The sequence below is a fragment of the Falco punctatus genome (assembly GCF_963210335.1).
Source record: "Falco punctatus genome assembly, chromosome: 6".
Lineage (NCBI taxonomy): Eukaryota > Metazoa > Chordata > Aves > Falconiformes > Falconidae > Falco > Falco punctatus.
This window is the reverse complement of record NC_137585.1, coordinates 8,631,264-8,653,427: the sequence shown is the minus strand read 5'-3', so window position 1 is coordinate 8,653,427 and position 22,164 is coordinate 8,631,264. Positions and strand designations below refer to the sequence as shown.

Below are 22,164 nucleotides of genomic sequence, written 5' to 3'. Positions count from 1 at the left end.
CTTTAGGGAAGAAATATAATTGTAGTATCAGCAAAGAATGGACGCCTCCGAACACTAAACATTCCTGGCACCTTTCTTTTGAGATTTTTCCCATGCACTCAGAAATGCATAATGTAAGGACTGGTCCAAAGCCTTAATGTATGCAAAATCTGATTTCATGGTTGATTCCATGAAACATCTTTTGTCACCGCGTTCACTAAAAATGCAAACCAGCTGTTTAGTCCTGAAGCCACAGTCTGCAGGACATTACTCCGTTATTCACAGCAGAACATTTCATATACTGTCTCTGGCTGGGTGTACGAGCTTGTGATGGAAAAATGGTGGAAAGTCCAGTCTGCAAATGTTGCTGAGCCTAATCACTCACACCGATTTGCTGCCCGTGTGCTGCCTGTGCCTGCAGGAGCTGCTCATTCGGTCAGCGAAGTCTCACAGTCATGTTTCTGCTTCCCACTTGGGTGACTGAATAATAAATAAAAAATGTAAGGCAAGGTAAATGCCTGTGTTCACACATGAATGCTTGGGTTCACATATGAACACAGATGGTCCCATGGAGGGAAACAATTTCTGTGTTTTGCGTCTCAACGAGGAAATGGCCGTGTCATTTTTGTTCCACACTATGTGGAATGTGGACTAAGCAAAACGGTGCAAAATCATCTTTGATTTCATATGACCTCAGTTTCTCATTGGCTGTTACTGTAACTCCTGTTCTGAATAAACTATCCTAAGGCAGCAGAAAACGGAGGGCCCCCAGCCAACACTGCGGGCCCCCAGCTCAGGGGGTCTGCAGGAGGTCCCAGGCTTCCCTGGCTCAGCCCCAGAAGGGTTCTGACCCAGCGCCACGCACACCTCCAGCCTCACCACGCCGCCGCAGCCGCCACCGCCCGCGGGGAGCGGCACCCCAGCTCGCCCGTGGGTCCCCGCACGTGCGACCCACCCGGGGGCAAGCGCCTCGCCGCACCGAACCCACCGCTGCCTTGGAACAGAGCCCCGTCCGCCGCCCCCCGCCCCCTGCCCCCCCGCCCTGCCGCAGCCCCCCCGCGCGGGGACCGGCCGCTGCCCGGCGGGCGCACGGAGGGGGCGAGGGGCAGCAGAGGGGCCCTGGCGGGAGGGCGCGGCCCCGGCCTCGCCCCCGCAGCCCGCCCGCACGTGCGGCGCGGCCACCCGCAGTCGCGCGGGTGGGGTGAGGGCGCGCATGCGCGTGCTCGCGGGCGCGTGGAAGCGCGCCGCCGCGGGCAGGCGGGGCGGGGCGGAGCGGGGCGGGCGGCGCGCGCGGCCGGGCGGGGCGGCGGCGGGGCCGTGGCGCTCAGCCCCGCCTGCGGCGGCCCGCGCCCGGCGGCAGCCGGCTGGAACCGGCGGCGGGGTCCCTGCAGCCGGTCGGGCCGCCCTGCCGCACCGCGCCGCGCCGCCGTCCCGTCCGCGGCGGCCGGGCTCGGGCAGTGCCCCGGGGCGGAGGACGCGAACTGGCGCGGGGCCCGCCGGGGCGCTGCGGGCAGTGGGCACGGCCGGCCGTCTCCTGTGCCGGGCGGTGGGGAGGGGGCGAGCGGGCTGCGGGGGCGGACAGTAGCGCGTTTGGTGTAAATGGGGGGACAAAATGGGGAGTCCGGGCGGGTGGGGGGTGGCAGGAGCGGGAGCCCCCGCGTTCCCTGCAGGGCTGCCGAGGCTCGGGGCACGGGCCTGCCGGAGGGAGGGGGCTCGCAGGGTCGTTGCAGGACCTCTGCCAGGCAGCCCCCGTTTGGGGACAGCAGGGAGGAGAGCCCGCATCTCACTGAATGGGTAACTTCGGGGAAGGTCAGAGGCTGCTGCTATCCTTATTCTGGGCACAGTTTGAGAACCGAGAGACACAAAGAAGCTCGGGCGGGCAGAGTTACAAACAGAAACAAAGGGATGGATGAATAGCAGCTGGTAGGCTTCAGAGGAAGGCTGGTATATAACCAGCAGCTCCCAGTTCCCGAAGGCAGGAGTGCATTTCTCCCGGCTAAGTTGCAGTTATGATGCAGGGAAATGGGGAACTGTGCTGAGGAGCTGGACAAAAGAAAAAATGTGCTTTTGATGGAAATAGTAATTTGGAAGGGAAGCGCTTCCTTCTTTCTGTATCTCCCTTCTGCTTCGCCTTTTCTGCTGGCTGGCCCCTTCTCCAGCAGTTTTTCTTGCCACATTTTTCCTTTACCATCTTGAGAAAGTTCCTTTCCCTTTTCTGTTTGCCTGCTTTTGTTTCCTGACCCTTTCCCTCTTTTTGACTCCTGTTCTGCCCTTTTCTGTCTCTTTCGCCATTGTCTGTTGATGAATGCTGTTGCAGTGGTGACTTAGGATTTCAGTGGCTGTTGGGAAGGGTCTGATGCAACCACAGGGTGGCTGTACCTCGCAGGCACTTTGCTGCATTAAGACTGATAAACATCTGCCCTGCTAAAGACCTTCAGACAGGTTAAATGTCCCTGAGCTTCTCCCAGCCGCGTTGGTGCTCTCCTGTGACCGGCAGTTCTGTTCCCCCAGTGATGAGACGGTGTTGCGGGGAATCTTTTTTGAAGGCTTTTCTCGTTCGTGGGGAGCGGTTTCTTGATCTGATGCACCCTCTTGCCACCAGCAAGCGTGGTTATACACCCAGGGCCCGCTTGCCTACCTTAAACCGATGGAGGGGATTAAGGGGTGGGTGCCTGCATCTCAAATTGGGGTCTCCCCGTTATGGGAGCAGTGCTCAGGGGGCTCCCTGCAGTGCGAGGGACCCTTCCCTCCTCCTGCAGCCAGGTGCTAAGGGAGGAGGGGGATGGAGGTGCCTTGCAGGGAGGCCAGAACTAGGTCAGTGTAGCTGGAAACTGCAGCTGGTGCAGTGCGATGCGGGGGGGGGGGGGGGGGATGAGGCAGCGATAACCAGAGGGGGGTGAGAGAGCAACCTGGATGGAGGGGGGGAGGTCTCTGAGAAGTTGCAGGGGCGGGACAGCCTCCTGCAGTCTGATTGCATGGCTGTCTGCACGCACGCACCCCCCGCACCCCCACCCACCGACCCCCCGCTCCCCATCCTCCCCCAGCCCCTCACCCCCTGCACCCGCCTCCGGTGCTCGCCGAGCCCCTGCCCGCCGCCCGGCCCGGCCCGGGGCCCCGGAGCGCGGCGCTGGCATCGCGGTCAGCCACCAGGGAGGGAAGCCTGGGGGTGGGCAGGGGGAGGTCCGCAGAAGGGGAGAGGGAGAGAGGGTGGAAGATAATGCTGGAAGGTGTATTGGAGAAAGGAGGCTGGATGGAAACAAGAAATGGAGAAAAATCTGGGCAGTGACTAAGGAACAGATGGAGAAATATATATTAATAAAGAAGAAGAGAAGCATGAAAGGCAACAATGACAAGGAATGTTTCAGCACTTGTAATTGGTGCAGTGCGGAGGTCATCTGCATTCCTCACAGTGCCCAGGCAAAAGGACACATCCCTCTTGCCAAAATCCACCAGGCAATAAGGCTCTGCCGCCAGCCGCTGCCAGCACGCTTACCAGCACCAGCAGCGCCCGCGGTACAGAGGTGCCTCGCTACTGTCCGAAGGTCACACGGTGACCACCCTTCGGCGTGCAACGAAAGGACGTTTCGGCAGGGTTTGCAATATGCCTTGTTTGACCTTTTGAGTGTTTCTACGTCTCCGACGTTGCCTCCTCTGTTACAGCTCCAAAGACATTCGGATGGCAAGAGTTGCATCCTTTTGTCGCTGCTGTACAACCTAAGCTTCACTTTCTTTAGCCCTGACTTTCCCTCCTCCCTTTCCCTATTCCCCATTTCCCATTTCCCCGTCTGCCTCCCCCGCCGCCCAGTGACAGTTTTGCCCACACCGCCTTCTGCCTCCCTCAGACCTGGGCTCCCCGTCTGCTCCGAACGGTGCAGCCTGCAGAAAGGCATGCCCTCCCCTTCCCCATTTTCCACTCCCCCCTCCTCTCTTCTCATCCTTCCTGTCCTGACGCTGGCAGCGTGTCTCCTCCCTTCCCCAGCCCTCCCCCTCCGCTCCCTGCAGGGCTCCCAGCCCTCACTGCAGTGCAATCCATCACTCCCAGCCAAGGTCCTCACGCCAGGGGAGGGGGAAGCCTGGCTCCCTGTGAGGTTGTGTGGGGGTGAGCAGGGAGTGCAACTGTCTCCTCCTTTGCTAAGGAGTGCGAAAAGCTCGCAGAATGCAGACCCTTCTGGAACTGAAACCTCCCGTCTGCTTCCAGCTATTTTGTTTATTCATTTACTTATTTAGTCTCTTTGTTTTCAAAGAAAAAAATGTTTCTGCCAACATTCCAGTGAAGGTGACTGAAAGGAAACCAGGGAGACAGAGAGAAAGCCAGAGTCAGAAAAGCTTGTGCAGAAAGAGAAACTGGGAGAAAGAGCTCTTTGGGGGGTGGGGGTGGTGTAGAAAAAGACATACACAAAAGACAAGAGAAATAGAGGAAGAAATACAGAAATGAAGAGGGAGAGAAAAAATATTAGCTGCTGGAAAAAGAAAACAGCAGAAAACCCCAAGAATTAAATCAGAGAAACCTGAGATGGCAGGCATGGCAAGAAAAACTCAAGGATGATACAACAAATAGCCAAAGGAGCCTTGCTGAAGAGGCTAGGTTGGTACAATGAAATAACATTTCAATATTTTAACAAGCAAACCCAGCGTGCTTTGATTTGAATGCAAATAATCTATACAGCTGCATGCAAATGAAATTCCAGAGTGTTTTTACTCTAAGAACAATTACAAATGAGGAAATAATGGATGAGTAATTGAAGTCTTTTTGCATAAAAAGATACGAATCAGGGCAGCTGCACTGATGGACAGAGGCAAGAAATTATTAGAATAATACCAAATTAGGGTTTTCAGCTACCAGCGTTGTTGCCCTTTTACAGGCATCTTGTAAAGGTGGTGTTTACATTTATGCAGAATGGTTACATTTGGTGCTGTTTTCATCTCTTTGAAACCAAGGTGAGCTAAATCAGTTACATACGACATTAGGACAGATTTTCATGCACATTGCTTGCCTTCGTTTAGGTCTGCCATCAAGTCAGAACAGTGACTATACATGGGGAAGGTCAGAAGAAAATTCAAGTGATATGGTTGAAGTCAGCTGTACCTACAGAGGACACGGTGATTTGTATCAATGCAGTTGCAGTAATGACCAAAATCTTTCTTCAAATTCCTGTAATGTTAACTGTAGAATAAAATACAAACAAGTGTTTAAAAGATAAGTTAGCCTTTACAGTCCCTGTGAAGGTACAGGGAATAGAAGGATAAAAACCTGAAAGGTGATGCTTCCTCATTTTCCCCATAATATAAACTCTTATCAATTTGTCTGCTAACAAGTAGCATCATTTGCATTCCTTCTGCTCTGTGCCATTGCCATTCTCCTTTCTTACATCCTTTCAGAAGCAGGGTAAGTGCTGTCAGTACTGATACTGAGGACTTCAACAGTTTGTGTAATTTGAATATGGCCAGTTTAAAAAAGGCGTTGACAACAGATCTTTTTCTAAATGTTACAGAACTTAAAGCAAATCACTTTTACAGTTGCCATGTTTGCACCCTTCCCTGATTATGTTTAAAAGCTTGTGGGGTATCCTATTTTTTAATATAATATACTGATTTTATTTTTAATTTTTAATTGGTATTCCTGCTCCCAGTCTCTCTAGGTGCACATGAAACATCTCCTCTGCACAGGCACCTGTACACCTACCTCTGTCTGATTCCACTTTTAATCAAAAGGGCATGCCCAGTTCAGGCGCTGCAAGCTGTTCCGATTTCATCACATCTCGTAATATCCAGTACTCTCCGTAGCTCCACTACTGGACTTGCGAAGCTGTGTGAGGATCTCAGGGAGACATACACCTCAGCACTGCACTGTTAAATGTTGGAGTAGCGCCTTCAGGGTGTGATTTTTGAAGCTGGTCTGCTTGGAGGGAGGGCTCGGGGGGCACCACTCTTGGGTTTGCACTGTTAGGGTAGACAAAACTACCAAAATCTGTTCCACTTTTGAGGGCTACTAAAAGACAATAAAATGGTACAAAAGGCTGGACCTCAAGTGAGACAGATAACTGTATTGTTTGAAGAGCTCAGCTGTGACTTGATCTCCACTGGACCAGCTCTGGTGAGGGACTCCACATAGGTGTAGGACACCCCTCTGCTTCCTAGCAGTGGTGTCTTTAGTCAGCTCTCATTACCGCTCTGGTGCACAATTGCCATGCTGCAACAGGAGGATTCATTCTGCTGACTTTGCTCCAGGGCTTGTGATGTCCAGAAGAGATGGGAGCAGGGGAAGAGGAATCCATCATGTCTTTACTGGCATTTGACTTGTGGCCTCAGACTCGTCTGTATGGAAAACTTGCGCCAGTTGAATTCAAGGTGATGTTTCTGTGTGGTCCAAAGTCATGTAACTGGGCTTACAGGAGGAATTTATATATTTGTTAGGCTTAAAGTGTTACCTGTCTCCCTGAGAGAGTGGTCTTGGAACAAGCGCCCTGAGAGAAGTCTGAGCTCAGCTGCTTGGAGAGAGAGGAGTGCTGAGGGACATGTGAAACAGCCAAGAAGAATTGACCGGGAGACAGGACAAAGGACCAGAAAGGAAGGATGTTTGTGATAGTAAGAACTACAGAAAGAGCAGAGAAGGAAACCACAAAGCACAGCAAGGGAAGAAGGAAGGTCCTGACTTCTCACTTTAGCCTTCTTGGTCATGAGAAGCCTGAAGCGTGTGGCCAGTTCACCAACCAAACAGCAAAGAGCTCACCAACTGCCTCTTCTCCTGCTCTTCACAAATGTTGAACTGATTTGAAGGAGCTGAGCAGGTATTAGAGTTTCATAGACTCCCTTAGGGTATTTTGTGACTGCAAGACTGCCTGCCCTCTAAGCATTGGCTTGTTGATTGGAAACAAAGCGGTGATGTATTCCTTACTCTTGTAGATGGGACAACACAAAGCCTGACCATCAGTCAAAAAGAGGTGAATTGTGTCCAGGCTCCTGCACTTTGCAGTGTTTGCACTTCTACAAGGGGTTGGATACAAAGTCAGATGTGAACCTCCCAAAACTGGGGACAGATGGATCAGGCCTTGATTTCATGTCCCTTCCCACTGACAACCTCAGTAACACCAGTGGAGCGACTGCAGGATAGCGTCAGAACTTAGGTATTAATGGAGCCCAGCAGCAGTGTGGGTCCCAAGAAAATTAATTTCAGCCCCAACTCACATGATCAGCAGTGCTGCATTATTGACATGATACATTCAAACGTCTTACAGCAGTTCATTAATTTCTCATCACTCATGTAACTTAATGCCCAGTTACCATGAGGATGTGTGAAGGCCCAGGGCAACAGAGAGAGGGAAAGAAATCAGCAGGCATTTAAATGCCTCACCAAGACTTTTACAATAGTATGCCCCAGGATCACTTACCTGTCTGCTGAGATGCAGTAATCTCTGGAGTGAAATGCACCAGGAGATTTTAATTTCCAGGAAGGCTGAGTTTGCATCTCATCTAAAACACCGTGCTACCTATCGCTATAGCATCCCTGCTAACATAGTGGGATTGGTAGCAACTTGGAAGGAAGAGAACTTTTTGCTGAATCACTGTCCCTACTTTTGATCTTATGTAAACACCTACAGGCACTGGGGTCAGTGCAGCTTAAGGGAATATACTTATGGAAGTGTTTCCTTTATAAGTCACCCACGCTACTTACTGCGGCAGTTCTCCACACCACATTGTGGCACCAATACCTGACTTTTTAGAGGGAAGAGTGCTTCACCTTGAGTCATCTGCTGCAGCTGTCCCCAAGATACCCTCTGCTGGAGAAGACCGGCTGCATGCAAAGCAGAAGACAGCACCGTAAACGAGAACGGGAGTGCAGAAGGACATTAATTATTCCTATCTCCCAGCCGTGAGGGATGTCCAACTATCTTTGTCAATGTCATGGGGCAAGGATGGGGGGGGGGAGGGGGGAACCCAAGATTATTTGCTGTCTCAAAAAGCAAAATGGCTAAGTAGTTGTGGATCCAGCAGACTGGACGGACAGGAGAGCTGAGGAGAGCCTTCATCGCAGAGCCAGGCCTGCAGGCACAAGCCACATTTCTCGGACTGCAAGAGAAGTGGGGCTTGGCACGCCGGTGTGCTGCAGCTCCATCCGGCGTCCGCAGCGAGCAAGAGCAGCAGGATGCCTCCAGTTATTTCACTGCTGTTTGTCTGCTATATAAAATACTGAACTGCTTCCCAGCCAGCGATTCCATCGCCAGGAGCATCCCTCTCATCCGCACCGATCTCTCCAGACGGGACAAGCGGACAAGTGGTCTACCCGCACTGAGCAGCTGGAGGAGGACGTAGTTGTCCAGTTTGAAAAAAGGATTTAAAGGTCAAAAGCAATGAGAAGAAACCTTGCCCAGGACTAGAGGTGAATCCTGCACTCTGTGAGAGATGCTGGTATACCAACACATTGTTAGAGCAAAACATTTGGCATCAATGAGACTTTCCAAAATAGATGTGTTCAAAACTCACAACATTTTTGAAATATTTTAGTTATCCAGTTAAGCAGTAACAGAGGTTTGAATGACAGCACAGAAGCACAGAGAAAACCAAAACCCAAACCAAGCTGTGTGGAAAGGTGTAGCCCAAACCTACAGCTATGTGGACTTCCAGAAGAGGCTGATGATCTGAGAGGATTCCTCAAACTGGGGTGGGGTTATAACTTCCATCACTTTCTTTTGGTTGTTTCATCACCTTCTGAGCATCTTCGGTAGACTTGAGTTTTAGCCAGTCCCTGGAAGTGGGAATGGTGGTGTCTCACTCCAGTGAAACAGAGTGATGGTGCTTGGGTCCAGAGGGCTGCCCTGGTGAGCAGGGAAATGCCTAGCTTTCCCCATCCTCTCTTACCCCTCTGCTGGTACAGCCCACCACCAGTCCTTGCTTCCACCACAAGCCTTGGGAGGACCAGAAATGAGAAGGAGCAGTCGTTCCATCGTTTCTCTTGCCACAACTGATGCTCAGCCACTATTAGGTAAGAAGTGGTGGCTTCAGTTATGTCACATGCATGTAACACTCTCCTGGCTCTGTTGTGGCAGCGAGGACATGGTGAGGATTTCCTTCGTAACTGTGTACAAGGCATTATAGGATTTTATTCCTAGTCTGCAATTTGTTGAGAACAAACAAAAGCCCTAAGGCTTATCCCTAGCTACCAGGATAAGCCTTAGGGGACACAGCTTTCCTCTACCAGGTTTCTATCTCTCACTGCTGTATGAGGGGGGGAGCTTGGTTTGTTTCCTAGCTTTTTCCTTGGCTTCAGGGCTGAGATTGTGCCTTGAAGCTCATACAAGGGGCACTGTCCAGCCAGTGCCTCCTCAGACCCAGAGGAGTAATTCCAGAAGCAGCAAAGAGAAGGAAATTCTCTGAGAAAGCACCAGGACACGGGGATCGTGGGGCTGTTGGGGGAGAGTGGCTGTTCCAGCCGGGCTGATGGGTTTGCTTCTGAGACCCTCGCTCCCAACATGCAGCATGCTTAGAGGCACAAGGGAGCCTAAAGGATGGCAGTGAGGGTCAGAGCTCATCCTTCCTTTCTCAGTTTATGTCTCTCCCATTTTCCTACTTTTTTTTTTTTTCTTTTTTTTTTTTTTTCCACACACACACATTTTCCCTGTTCCCTGCCTTTCTCAGACTGGCCAGAACGGCAACAGCTTTGCAGAATGGAGCCAGTCCCTCTGTGCCTGTTCCCTGCCCCCCTGCACACGAGCCAGGTCCCGGGGGGAGCCCCATCCCCATCCCATCCCCAACCGATCCCAATCCCAATCTATATCCCCATCCTGATCCCCATTTCCATCCCCACCCCCACCGATCCCCATCCCCACCCCATCCCTATCCCCACCTGATCACAATCCCCACCCCTATCCCTACCCCATCCCTAATCCCCAGCTGATCACAATCCCTATGCCCTCCCCACCCCAATCCTCATCCCCATCCTACCCCCTTTCCCAGCCCCCGCCCCAGCCCGCCGGGAGGCGCCAGCCTCCCCCCGCCCCCCCCCCCGGCGCGGGGCAGCGGGGTGATGTCATCACGGTCGCTGCCAGCCGATTGGCTGCCCGCCAGCCCGCCATCTGCCCGCGGCCGGCGGGGCGCCGGTGCCGCCGCTCGCCGCCTCCCCGCTGCCCGTGAGGGGCTCCCCGGGGCCCGGGCCGCCTGCACCCCCGGCCGGCCCCGCGGCGGGACCCGGCGGCCGTGGCGGCCCCGCTTGCGGGGCGTGCCGGGTGGGCCGTGCGGCCGGCGCGGGACAGCGTGGGGGAGAAGCCGGGGGAGGCGGGAGCCCGGCCCGGCCTCCCGAGCGCCTGGTTGAGGCAGAGGGGTGCGAGGGGCGGGCGGGCCGCGGCGGGGGGGCGGCCGAGCGGGGAGCGGGGCTGAGGGGGGGGCGGCGGGAGAGGGAGAAGAGGGGCTGCGAAACGGGGCACCGACGTGTAACGTGGTCACAAGAATCCCTGCCTGGTGCTGGGCCATCCTGGGGGAACGGGAGGGGCGGGCTCCCTTGGGAGGATAATAAACTCTGGAATGAGGGTGTGGGCTACTGCTCCTCGCTCCCCCCCCTCATTCCAGATGCATGATGACAGCACGTCCCACCATCTCACTGGCTTCTCCTTTTCCTCTTTTTTTTCTTTCCCTCCCCTTCCCAAAATTCGTATTTTGAAGACAACCAGAAGTAGAACATGTTCTGGGTGTGGCTGCCTGTGATTTACCCAATAGCCAAAGTGGGGGGGACCACTGAGGGGGAGAGACAGAGCTCTGCTGCCGAAGGGAGTGGAGACCGAGGGCTGCAGTAAGTGATGGGGACCCTGTCTGTTCTCTCAGTGCTCCCCAAGATAATTGAAAAGTAGAAGAGAGTGGAGGGAGATAACAAGGGGAGACTTTGCTTTGCATGTGGGGTGTGTGTGTGGAGTGGGGCTTAGCCACCTGGGTAAGAAAAGAGATGGAGACCGGAGAGAGAAGGTGAAGAGAGAAAGAAAGCAGATCACTCCATAATTTTTCAGGAACACCTGGAAAACTGGCCAGATAAGGAGGGAGACAGGTGGGAAAGAAGCTGGAAAGACTAAGTAGTCTTGAGAGGGAAATGGAGGCATCAAGAAAAGAGTTACAGGGGAGGGTATCACTCGTCCTGCCTTAGCTTTCCTCTGACTCCTCTCTTCTCTACTCCACAGGGATGAAGACCTCTGGAGCCTGTATACTGTTGTGTCTCTTAGCACTCTCCTTGTCCCCAGCTGGTGAGTCCTTGTGCCAAGGGGAGGATTTCTTCTCCACCCCAGCCCTGTGGAGTTTCCTATGCAGGCTCATGTGCCATGACCTAAGGAGAAAGACAGAGACATGTAGATGGACAGTGAAGGGAGAAGGACCAGACAGGAAAGGCAAGGTGGTTACAGGGTTGTAAGGAACAGCTTAGGAACTGGGGACTGGTTCCTATGTGTCCACTTTCCAGTAAGTACTGGGAGCTGCAAGAGGCAGAGGTCCACAGCTTCCACTGCAGGGATGTTTGGGTAAGCAAAACAGCCAGGCTGAGTTGAGAAAGGGGGTGAGCTGTGGTTTGTGCTTACTGTAGATTGCCATACCACCTGCGTTTGCGTATCTGCAGAGCATTTCCCAGTGCTCTGTAAAACTTGTTCTGTCACAGTTGTGAAATATTTGCTGTCACTAGCGGTTCCTGCTGGAGTGGCCCCATTCCAGGCCACTCAGCTGCCGGGAGGTTTTGTAGGTTTTTGTATAGCTGTTTTGAGAAACCTAACCTCTGTAGTTCAAACCACTCTGTTTTTCTTGTTGTTGTTCTGTTTTGTTGTTCCATGTCTTTGTTTGCTTGGAGTTACTTTGGCAAAAATTCAGGTGGGATCAAATTTGTTTTTAAAAAAAAAAACAAAAGGCAAAAAAAAAAAGCCGAAACAAGAGCGCAGCAGCAGATGCTGTAGTCAGAAGACTCGGCACAGACAGCAGAAGTCAATGGAAAAAGCTTTGCCCAGGAAGGACTGTATGCAGAAGACAGATGACTGCACCTACCACATTCATATAAGGTTATTTCAATCTACTCTCCTCGGTCCTACCCTCATGCTGAAGCCTGATTCTGCTCCCAGTGGCACTTTTTCCTGTAAAAGGTGCACTAGAGAGGATGTCATGTTTGTGACTGTGAAGCAGGGAGTTGAGGCATCCAAGAGATGAGCTTGTAGGTGGTCTACAAAATTAGAGGCAGAAATAAAAGGCTGTGGGGTTTTTGATGCGTGAAGGAGGGCTGAAAGGAATTTTTGTTACTTTTGTGTATTTTGTTTTAGCATTTCTGGGGTTTGGGTTTTTTTTGTTTTGACTTGGAAAATAACAGGAATACCAGCCGGTCTTTCATTGTCTCTTGGTTTTTCGCTACGCTACTGATAAGGTGAATTCGGGCTGCAGGTTTGGACCTCAAGGATTAATTTATTGCAACTTGTACAATAAAATCCAGTCGTTCATAAAGCATGTGATTTGGGTACCATAGCAAATACAGATTGAAGTGATTGAGAATTGGGTAAGAAAGCCACCTCTTTTGTCTCTCCTTGTATGCAGAGGCTTCACTTCACTTGTGTCCTGTTGTTTTAGAGTTGGACCGGTTTTCCAGTTATCTCCTAGGGAGGGGAGGAAAAGAAAAAAGCTAGTAACAGCTGACTTGCCAATGTTAGGAAAAAGGAGGAGAGCCTCTCTTCTTTTTCCATATGACTTCTGTTTCAAATCTGGCACCGCTGGCCTCTGCAATGGTTTCAGAATTTGTGTCCTTCCTTTTGTACGAGAAACAAGTGAGAAAGTGTACAATATATTTTTTTCTGCTCTGCTTGTTCCATCAAGAGATTAGGCAGAACAGGGAAAGTTTTGGGCTGCGCTATATTGTGCACTGAAGTTATTATGTATGTCTGGCTCTCCCTGGGTCAATTGCCAGCAACTGAGCCCTTGGTGGCAGCTGGGTGGGGAAGGGAACAGCAGGGTCCAGTGACTCTTGTAAAGCTGCAGAGTAGGATTATGTAGGGGTCCCAAGAGTGCCTCTGCAGCTTGCAAGTAACTGCTCTTGGAATGAGGAAGAGCTAAGACAAAAGATCCAGACCTGGTAGTTTTTACCCATGCAGTGCTCCCATTAAGAACAGAAGGCTAAAGGCTGAGTTTGTAAGACGTAGCAGGGTGTACTGTTTTTTGGGCTGGTCCTGCACACATCCCTGCAGTGCCCCAGATCACTAGGTTTTTCCTGCCAACTCCTTCCTTCATCCCACCCCAGTTATGCAGACATTTCCCTCCTCTGTGGCTAGCAGGAAATATTTTCCTATTCCTGCCTGCTTAGGAAGCAGCTCTCTCACCCTTTATATTTGGACAAATGAAGATTCTAGCTCAGTTTCAATTTCTTCTCTTCCACACAGCATGCACAGCCAAGCCTTCATCATTCTCCCTCTCCAGTGTGCCCAGGGGCTGAGGGGAAAGATCTGCTTTATGCTCCGTAGCCAGGCAGGATGACGAACCAGATGATTACTTGCCTAAGGAGCTACAGAACCTGTGGTCTGTTTCTTAATGTGGCAATGACTCAATCTGTGACCCCAAGCAAATTATTTCTGTGACTCAGTTTCCTCTTTTATAAAATAGAGGTAGGATTTTGACCAACTTCCAGAGCAGGGAGGCAATGTGCAATTTATTTTTGAAATGCATCAAATGGGGTTTCAGAAATGCGAAGTCTGGTAGCAGATCTGGAGGTATTTACTATCTTGCCCCTGTGCCTTTGACCCTATGGAAGCAGCAGGGGTAGGATCAGGACCCCGCTGGATCCACAAGTCTTTAAAGAACAAACCCAGCCAGCAGTGGAGGCTGAGGCGGAGAGAGGACAGCATCTGTCTCTCCAGCAGGGGGTGTGTGTGTCTCCCGGACAGATAAACATCTCAAAAATTTCATAAAGCCTGCAGACTATAGAAATCCCTCTCTCTGTCCTTTCCTCACTCCCCTCTTCTCTTGCAGACTGGTTTCCATGGGTGGTCAATGGACAAGAACTGGAAAGTGCAACTGGTAAGTATTACAGGCGTGCTATGTGCTAAGTACTGTTCATGTGACCCAGCAGTCCTGTGGAGTTACAGCCTGTTTAGTTGAAAATGCTGTTCTTTCTTTCCTTGCCTCTGACCTTGTGAGCTTGCCTTTCAGTGAAGATTAAATAAGCCCTCCAAGACAACCTGCTAAGTGTTGTGTGTTCTTTACAAATAATTCACTAGTGCTGGGGTCCTGAACACTTAGCTCAAGTGCATGAAGTTATGTTCACAGGATTCTGGGAGATCCACAAGAGCTGATAACTCCTCAGATGTGAGATGGTTCGGGAACTCTACCACTGCTAAGGAAAATCCCAAGAAAAAGGGTGCACAAATGGCATGATGCTTTAGCAGTGAGGCCACTGAGAAAGGATATTGACTGGTCTTCATACTGGCTGTGTTGCTGAGGGTGAATTGCTTTAGCCCTCTGGACCTTCTTCCATTTCTGTGGCACAATAAGATAAAATGAATGTATGTTTGCATCATGCTTCAGCACCCAGAAGAGCCACAAGGGTCTGCCTTTTCTCCAGACTTAAGCCCGTGGTTAAGCCATGAGACATCTTGCAGCTGTGATCCTGTCATGTGTAATACCTGGGACTTCCTGGAAAACTGTTCAGAAGCCAGCCTAAAACATGTCCGCCAAGCTTCCCTTTCCTTCACACTTCCCTCTATCATGCCTACTCCAGCTTTGCCATCGGTTGCCTTTCAAAGAATCTCATCTGCTGATGCATTTCTGCAGTCAAGGGCAGGTTCTGGAGTTGCCTCCCTCCTCTGCAGGGGTGCCTCAGCTGTCTGTCCTACTGCTGCAGGAGCCATCAGTGCCTTTGTTTCAGATTCATCTTTCTCATTGAGATGCCCACAGTGGCCATATCTGAGAAATCAGAATGTGAATCCAGAGTTCAGTAAGGGATGATGCAATGTGCACTAAGAAATCCAGTCTCAGGCCAGTCACTGAAAAGGGGGATGGATATGGGTGGGATGGGGGTACTGTGTTTATTTATATATTTACTGGATTGGATCCCACTGTCTCATGAGCGTACCGTGGCAGCCAAGTTAATTCAAGCTAGCTATATAAGGGACCACAAAGTAAAGACAAGCTCTCTCAAGGACGTTCTCTCTTTTCCAGGTGAAATTAGCACCGACTCTCTTATCGGCACCTCCGGTAAGCTCCAATGTCTTGGCATCTCCAGGCTTCTTTTCCCCTTTACTGCTGCCTACATAAACTCAGAAATTATGCATTATGCTCAGAAACTCCCCCACTGTTGACATGTAGTAGTGTTCTTTCAGCATTTATGGCTATCTGGGAGTCCTTTCTGTGCTCCGTGCAGGGAGATGAATTTAGGGCGGCTTAATTGTCTGTTCTCCAAGAAAACGCTGATCTCACCTGGTGTACCAGGGCTCTCTGAAGCTATTTACACTGCAGGAAGCCATGAAATCCAAAGCTCACGCAGCCTGGGCTTCCAGAGAAGGTTGCAGGAAGGAAGAGGCTAAATGACAAGGGAGAAAAGCTGGTCGGGTTCACCCGTTAACTGGGCAGCACTGTGGCACCGGTTGCATGGGTGTGTGCTGACAGCTAGCAGCTATGCTTGAGCATTCAGGAGACAGAGGTGGCAACCCCCCCCCGAAAAAACTGTAATAAAGCAAACTGAGCAGTGGTGGGATGATGGGGAGGTGGAAATACTGTTCTTTTAGTACTGTCTTCCCCGCAGTGCCCGCAGCTATGTCACTGGGGGGCAGCAAAATGTGTGTGAAAAGTAGGGTAAATGGAGGACACTTGGGAAGACAGCACTTAGAGCATGCAATATGCCTCCTGAGAGCCAAGCCTTGCTGTGCAGACAGCCATAGGGGAAGGATGCGGAGCTGATAGGAGTGTAGGCACTTACAAGACAGAGTAATCCTGCCAGGCTCAGTGGGCAATGGAGGAGAGGGCCAGAGGCTCAAGAAGGAGCCTCCGTACTTTTTCCGTATGAGTCCTGTTTTGAATCCGGCACCACTGGTCTGGGCAATGGTTTCTCTCTCGGCTGTGGAAGTCTCTCAGATACATTCCTCTGAGGCGAGGGGACCAGGCAGGCAGTGGTTCAAATGATAAAGGAGAGATAGCAACGCTTGGCTGTTTCTGGGAGATGTGCTGTGTAGGAGAGCTCATCCAAGAGCAGTGCCCTGTTCTCCAGCGCAGCAGTTCCAGAGTCTCTCCTCTGCCCTGGAACTCTGCTCGTCAGCTGGCTATAGAGTATTGTGGGTCAAGCTGGCCAGTTGTCATGGGACAGCACTGGAGGAGAAAAGTGGAGGCACAGTATTGTATATGCAAGGTGCATGATCTTCCTGATGGGAGTGGGAGGTGAAAGCAAGCCATGTCAGTCTTGCGTTCAGTGTGTGAGACCTGACAGTCTGTAGGAGGGTAGATAAGAGTTGGTGTACAGACCAAACTGGCAGTGGCTAACCAACATCTAAACCTGAAAAGACTATATGTGAAGCCTTTACAGCGGACTTTGGCTTCAAAACACTAATTGTTGAGGGATTAAGAAGAAAGCCTTTACAAAGGACGTGCTGTGGGACCCATCTCTGCTCTACAGCATCCTATCAGCCCTAGGACACGCAGCATATTCACAGGGAAAGCCTGCAGTTACTCTGACAAGTCAGATAATAACAACTTTGCAACTAGCGTTGTCTACGAACCAGATGTTGAATGGCTACTGGTCAGGAGTGGTGAGCCATCGGCAGGACTGTAGGAGGGGGAAAGATGTTGAAAACTCAAATTAAGATCTTTCAGAACATCTTCTCTTTTTCCAGCTGCAGCTGTCACACCACCTGTACTTCTTAGTCCTGGTGAGTTTATTCTTAGTTCACAGTCAAATGTTGTGGAACCCCCTTCCCTCTCCTTGCCCAGTCCCTGGCACAGACAGCCCTGCCATCCCTGACTGCCCCTAACCACAGCCCTGATGCCCAAAAGACGACTCCTCTCTACACCCATGTGTTTTGCCTATCCTTCTGACTGACACTATGGCATGTGAGCAGGAGAAGTCCTCTATCACTGTTGATGAGAACTTGTGCCTGACAGTCGGTCCTCTGAGTTCCTTTCCAGCTTGTCACTGGGTAAATAACAAAATGTACTGGTTTACTGTGGTACAGGTGGGTTGCTTTATCAGAGGGAATGATAAACCAACTTCCTTTTGACCCTTTGTCAGGGACATTAAAGAACCAGTGATCTGGGGATGCTGTTTCTTAAAGGAGTCACTGTTCCTTAGAAAGAAGCAGTCACAGGCTCCTTCACTTCTTGTCTAGATGGACGGTATTTAGCACAAATAAATACATTTACCCAATCTTTTGAATTATAAGCCAAGATGCCCTTACAGTGTAATTTTGAACAGTAGTGGTAATGCTTTATAGTAAAGTTTGGACAGATTTTTAGCGTTGTTGGCCGGGTAGCTGGCACTAGGTTCATATTTGTACCTTCTCTTACGGTTTTATGTTGGTAACAGTGAAATCTTTTTCCACATTAGAAGTTACAGTGGAGGGCTCTTGAAAGAGCTCTCCAGTTACTTGTTTTAAGTAAGCTGATGTCTGGGATGGAATCATGGTAAATCACACTAACTTTGCTACCTTCTGTCTTCCAGTTCAGTCTGACAGCGAAACTACAACGGCTTCATCAGGTACGTTGATGTTTGCTGCCTCCACCCCCTCCCAGACCTGCTTTCACCCACCCTGTTACCTCTTCAGGGAGGTGCTGGCCGAGCACTGAGCTTTGTCTCCTGGAAAATTCCCTTCACCCTGTTGCTTGAGTTAGAAGTACTGGAGAATGACAGTAGTGGAAGCTGAAGTCTTCCCCTGGGTGGCATGCCTGGGAGGAGCTGGCAGATCACCAGACCAGATACACTGGGTCAATATTCTGTCGTTGTCAGTGGCCAAGATCTGGCATTTCAGAAGGAAATGCAAGAATACCCATCAAAGTTAGCTACGGGGTTGATTGTCCAGAAAAAAAAGGAACTAGATTTGTGTCCTGAAGTGTGAGATTGCAGATCTAGTAAGAAACACGTCTTAAACATGCAACTACAATTTACATTTTGTTTATTTGTGTCTTTCCCCTTGACAGCATATGTTGAGGGTCCCAATACTCTGTGTTCAGGATTCCCAGTGGGCTTGTTTTGCTATTCAATCTACTTCCCCTTGCTTTTGTTTTATGAGGCAAAGGGATCAGAAATGTCTGCCTTATTTTCTCCTTCTTTAAACCATCCTCATCTCTCACAAGAGAGTGGAAAATAGAGGCATGGGGCCTTCCCTAGAAGCCTGGGAGGCAGTACCTAGTGAAGAAGTTATGTGTGTGCCAGAATGAGGGCACCTGCCAACGATGCTGGATCGCACCTCTGTGTGTGTGTGTGTGTCTGTTTCCAGATTGTCGTGAAGAAAAGTTCCCTTGCACACGCCTGTACTCTGTTCACAAACCAGTAAAGCAGTGTATAAGCTATCTCTGTGTTACAAGGTAAGAAACTAGCAGTCCCTAAGAAAAGCCCTAAAAACTCTCCAGCAACAGCATGTCCAGTTCAGTAATTGTTTCTTTTAAAGACTAGAAATTCCCTCAGAGAACCAGCTGGTGAGATGAATCCTATCCTCAGAGTGTCCTTTTAGGGTGATTAATTAAACCAGCACAATAACTATTACTGTGCAGCACTAAGAAGCTGCAGTGTGTCCTATATTGTAATCCACATTTAAGGTATTTGACCATTTCGTGAAGTCTTGACAAAGATTACTGTTCTATTGACAGCAGTTTTATTCTAGACTAACTAATTCTAAAAATTTAGGACTTGCCTCCTCACCAGTGAATATACATGTTTATTGCCTGTATCCCTTTTTTGTTTCTTTGGGTGTCTGTGCCTGTCGTGTCCTTGGCACGTACCTGGTGATCCCTCAGTGTGCGTCGCATGTACATAATAAACAAGGAGGTGTGCTCTCGCATTGTCTGCAAGGAGAATGAAGTCATGCAAGGTGAGTGATAGCACAGGCTAGCCTGGAAGAATAGCTGCAGCCATCTGATAAGAGTCCCCAAGCTAACTAATTACCCAACACCAATCCATACGCAGTGGTTTCCCTGGACTTCGTCTGGGGGAGCTCTAATGCAGTGCAGCCTTGCATCCAGTATGCATGCCATAAAAAACACTGGAAAGTAGATACTGTACTACCAAGAATTATCAGCACTCTGCCTTCCTCGGTCTTGACCATGCTCTGCTAGCCCCAACCCAAACCATAACTCTTTGAGGTTAAAGAGTAACTCTTGATATTTCTGTTCATTAATAGAAACAGGATCCAGTCTTTATTGCAGCAAAATACAAGTGATTTTAATATGTATTGTACATGAATAAAGCCAGAAGGAAATTTCTGAAAGCCTAAGGACTTGCTCACTTGCCTCATGTATATAAGGATTCAGCAGTTCCAACAGTTGGTAGATGTAGTGAAGGATGTAGCTCTAACTATTTTAGTAGTGAAGAATTTGAAGGAAGCTTTGATTATCTGTCAACCTGTGTGTGTCTGCTATGTCTTCAGATGAGATCTGTCGCCAGCTGGCTGGCCTTCCTTCTCGACGTCTCCGCCGATCTGGGCAACCCCTGCATCTCCCTTGCAGGCAACTTCTGGAGCAGCAGCGCAGAAGGCCTGATGCTCTGTGAGCTACCAACAGTAGGAGAGAAAAAGGAAGGGAGAGAAGAGAAATCATCATCCACTACCTATAACCCAAGACAAGTCCTTCTTGTTTGTGATTTCCCCACCATTTCCTTGCTTCTTTGCCTTCCCCCACATCCTCTTCTTCAGGTGCTGCAGTACAGAGTCCCCTCTCTGCTAGTCTGTCGTGGTGGCTGGTGTCATCTTCTAAATCTGTTGCTGAGGATGTGGGATGCTCCCCTTTTTTCTCTCAAACTCTTGTTTGGCAGGCCATGAACTGCTCATTTCCCAGAGGTCCTTATAAATGTGCTGCATCTTTTCTTGCTTTGCCCCCGCAGAGAGGCAGACGTGGGGACAGGTTGTAGCCCTCTCCAGCAGTACAGATGCCCTAAGCTGCATCTCGTGTGAAGGAGTGCAGACGTGCAGACCTTTTTGCCACAGGGCTCCTGGCCTGGGTTTCTTTCGTGGCATCAGTATGAATTTGGATATGGTTGATCAGCCTGAGCCTCTCTGGTCCTCCTGAGCCACTGAGTTTGCTGTGTGATAGCACAGCCTTCTCCCATGTCTGCTGGCCTCGGAGAAGTGACAGAACTGGGAGATGAGCTGTCCTCAACCCAAGGCAAACCTCATTGTCCCTGTGTGGCAGCAGATCATTTATAACTACCTCTGGGAAGCTCTTTGTCTCAAGCCCATTGCCTCCCTCGCACACAACTGCTACCAAAAGGAGGAATTCTGGATTTCATATGGCATTATATTTTTCTCAAAAAGATTACATCGGAACAGAGTGCTCCCTCTTCCTCTGCCTCCTCTCCTCTCCTCTCCCCTGTTCTGTCCCTCCCTTCCCATTGAAGAAATCTCTTGGTGCCCTTTTCAGGCAAGTTCCAAGGAGCAGTAAGTATGGCTGCCTCCGCTCCCAAGGCCAAGGGAGCCCCCAAAGAACCTCTGTGTATGTCCTTGCAGTACTGGGAACTTGCAATGAATTAGGTTGTCCTGGTGACTTGTCTTGGTCTGGCTACCTCCACATTCTCCAGTTGCTGAGCCTGCTTTTAATGTCTCCACTCGAGTTCCTACCTCCTGACCCAGGAGCTCCTGTGCAAAGCAGAAGGAAGTCACAAACTGGAATAGGATGTGGGAGAAGAATCATTATCTGGGATCGCTGGGTTTTCCTAAAGGTTCTCTGGCTGTGCTGACCTGCACAGAGCCAGGTGCTGGTGGGGAGGTAAATGAATCTGCAGGTGTAAGTGCTTATAAAGGCAGGCCAACCTGGGGAAAAGAATTCAGTCTGGTAGCACTGGATGTCTGTGGTCTGCTCGAGAACTTTGTTTTCCAGATACATGGAGAACATTTTGAGGTATATGGGCAGTTTTCACTATGAGACTGGGTAGGGTGAGTGGGGAGGGGCAATCTGAAGTGTGTTAATCGCTCTGTGTGACTGTTAGTGGCACGATTCTGTGGGCCAGCGGTGCTGAGCAGTTTAGCTCACTGCAACAGAAGATCAGCAAGACCCTGTCCCTAGGATCTCTAAGCATTGTTCCAACTGACAGAGAGCCAGTCTGCTGGAGCAGGCATTCAGCCCTGTCACATCACGTACTGTGTTGCTGAGCTGAGTACCATTCCGCCTTGCAGGAGCACTGGCCTGCTGCACAGAGCCGGGGTCACACAGTACTGGGGACAGCTTGCTGCCCAGAGACATCTCCAAAAAAAAAAAGATCAAAACAATGAGGCAGGAGCCTGTCCTCAGGACTGGGATTTCTGCTGTATGCAGCAAGAAGCTGGTTACATCTTGTGTGTGGGGGAAGGTGCCCTGTGCAGACACAGAATTGTTCCATAAAAGGTCAAAACCGGGCACAGATGGGCTAAATCTCTATATTAATCCAGCATATAGGAGAAAGAATTCCAAGTTATGCAGTGACTGGAGTTTCGTCCTACAGACAGGGGCATTGCACCCCTACACAGAGGGTGATGCTCCTCTTGAGTACTCCAGAGGTTCACGAGAGTAGGGAGGGAGGAGGAGTTTCTCTGTACTGAGTGTGCACATTTCTGTGGAAAGGAGAGCACTGAGAGCTTGATCTCAAAGACATTCAAGCCACTGGCAGCCACTGACTTCTGTGCTGGGATGCCTGTGGATTTTGCCTGCATGGAGGAAGGTGGGATGGAGATGAGATGGAGAAGGAGCTCTTGGAAACTGGGCTAGGTCAAGTCTCCACTCTGTATTTAGAGTTGAATGTAAGCTGATATAATATAGATATATAACTGTATAACATAGCTACTGTACAGTATATAGAAATTTAACATTCATACAGTTTGGAGAATGGTTAGAAGCCCTCCTGTTGCTTGCTTTCAGCAGGGACAGGAAGAGGTGCCCCTCTCCAGGAGAACACTGTTTTAATGCTAGAGTCCATATAATGCACACAAAAATATTAAAAGAAAATTTATTTCCTGTTATTCTTGGCAACTCTCATGTGTTTGGGTTTATTTGTCTTTAGCTGTATTTCCTCCACATTTGTGGGGA

At 50.1% G+C, this 22,164-nt stretch overlaps 1 protein-coding gene across 4 annotated transcripts; it reads left to right on the top strand.

Annotated features, from left to right (window-relative positions):
• The first annotated feature begins 10,048 nt into the window (after nucleotides 1-10,048).
• MFAP5 (microfibril associated protein 5) lies at nucleotides 10,049-22,097 on the top strand. 4 transcript variants are annotated; one of them, XM_080393749.1, is made up of 10 exons: nucleotides 10,049-10,199; nucleotides 10,633-10,759; nucleotides 11,139-11,201; nucleotides 13,942-13,989; nucleotides 15,130-15,165; nucleotides 16,794-16,829; nucleotides 17,618-17,653; nucleotides 18,393-18,480; nucleotides 18,910-18,983; nucleotides 19,539-22,097. In XM_080393749.1, exons 3-10 carry the CDS (start codon nucleotides 11,141-11,143, stop codon nucleotides 19,658-19,660), a joined length of 501 nt encoding a protein of 166 aa, XP_080249875.1. In that variant the 5' UTR covers nucleotides 10,049-10,199; nucleotides 10,633-10,759; nucleotides 11,139-11,140; the 3' UTR covers nucleotides 19,661-22,097. The 4 variants fall into 4 exon arrangements, with proteins under 4 accessions (XP_080249875.1, XP_080249874.1, XP_080249876.1 ...); XM_080393748.1 differs by having other exon boundaries at nucleotides 10,054-10,294; XM_080393750.1 differs by lacking the exon at nucleotides 10,049-10,199 and having other exon boundaries at nucleotides 10,482-10,759.
• The last annotated feature ends 67 nt before the right edge of the window (nucleotides 22,098-22,164 follow it).

What these genes read in the sequence shown, in the direction of transcription:
- MFAP5 (XM_080393749.1), top strand. Translation starts at nt 11,141, where the DNA reads ATGAAGACCTCTGGAGCCTGTATACTGTTGTGTCTCTTAGCACTCTCC. An exon ending in ACCTGTACTTCTTAGTCCTG is followed by an intron (nt 16,830 to 17,617) that starts GTGAGTTTATTC and finishes TCTGTCTTCCAG; the next exon opens with TTCAGTCTGACAGCGAAACT. An exon ending in GGAGAATGAAGTCATGCAAG is followed by an intron (nt 18,984 to 19,538) that starts GTGAGTGATAGC and finishes CTATGTCTTCAG; the next exon opens with ATGAGATCTGTCGCCAGCTG.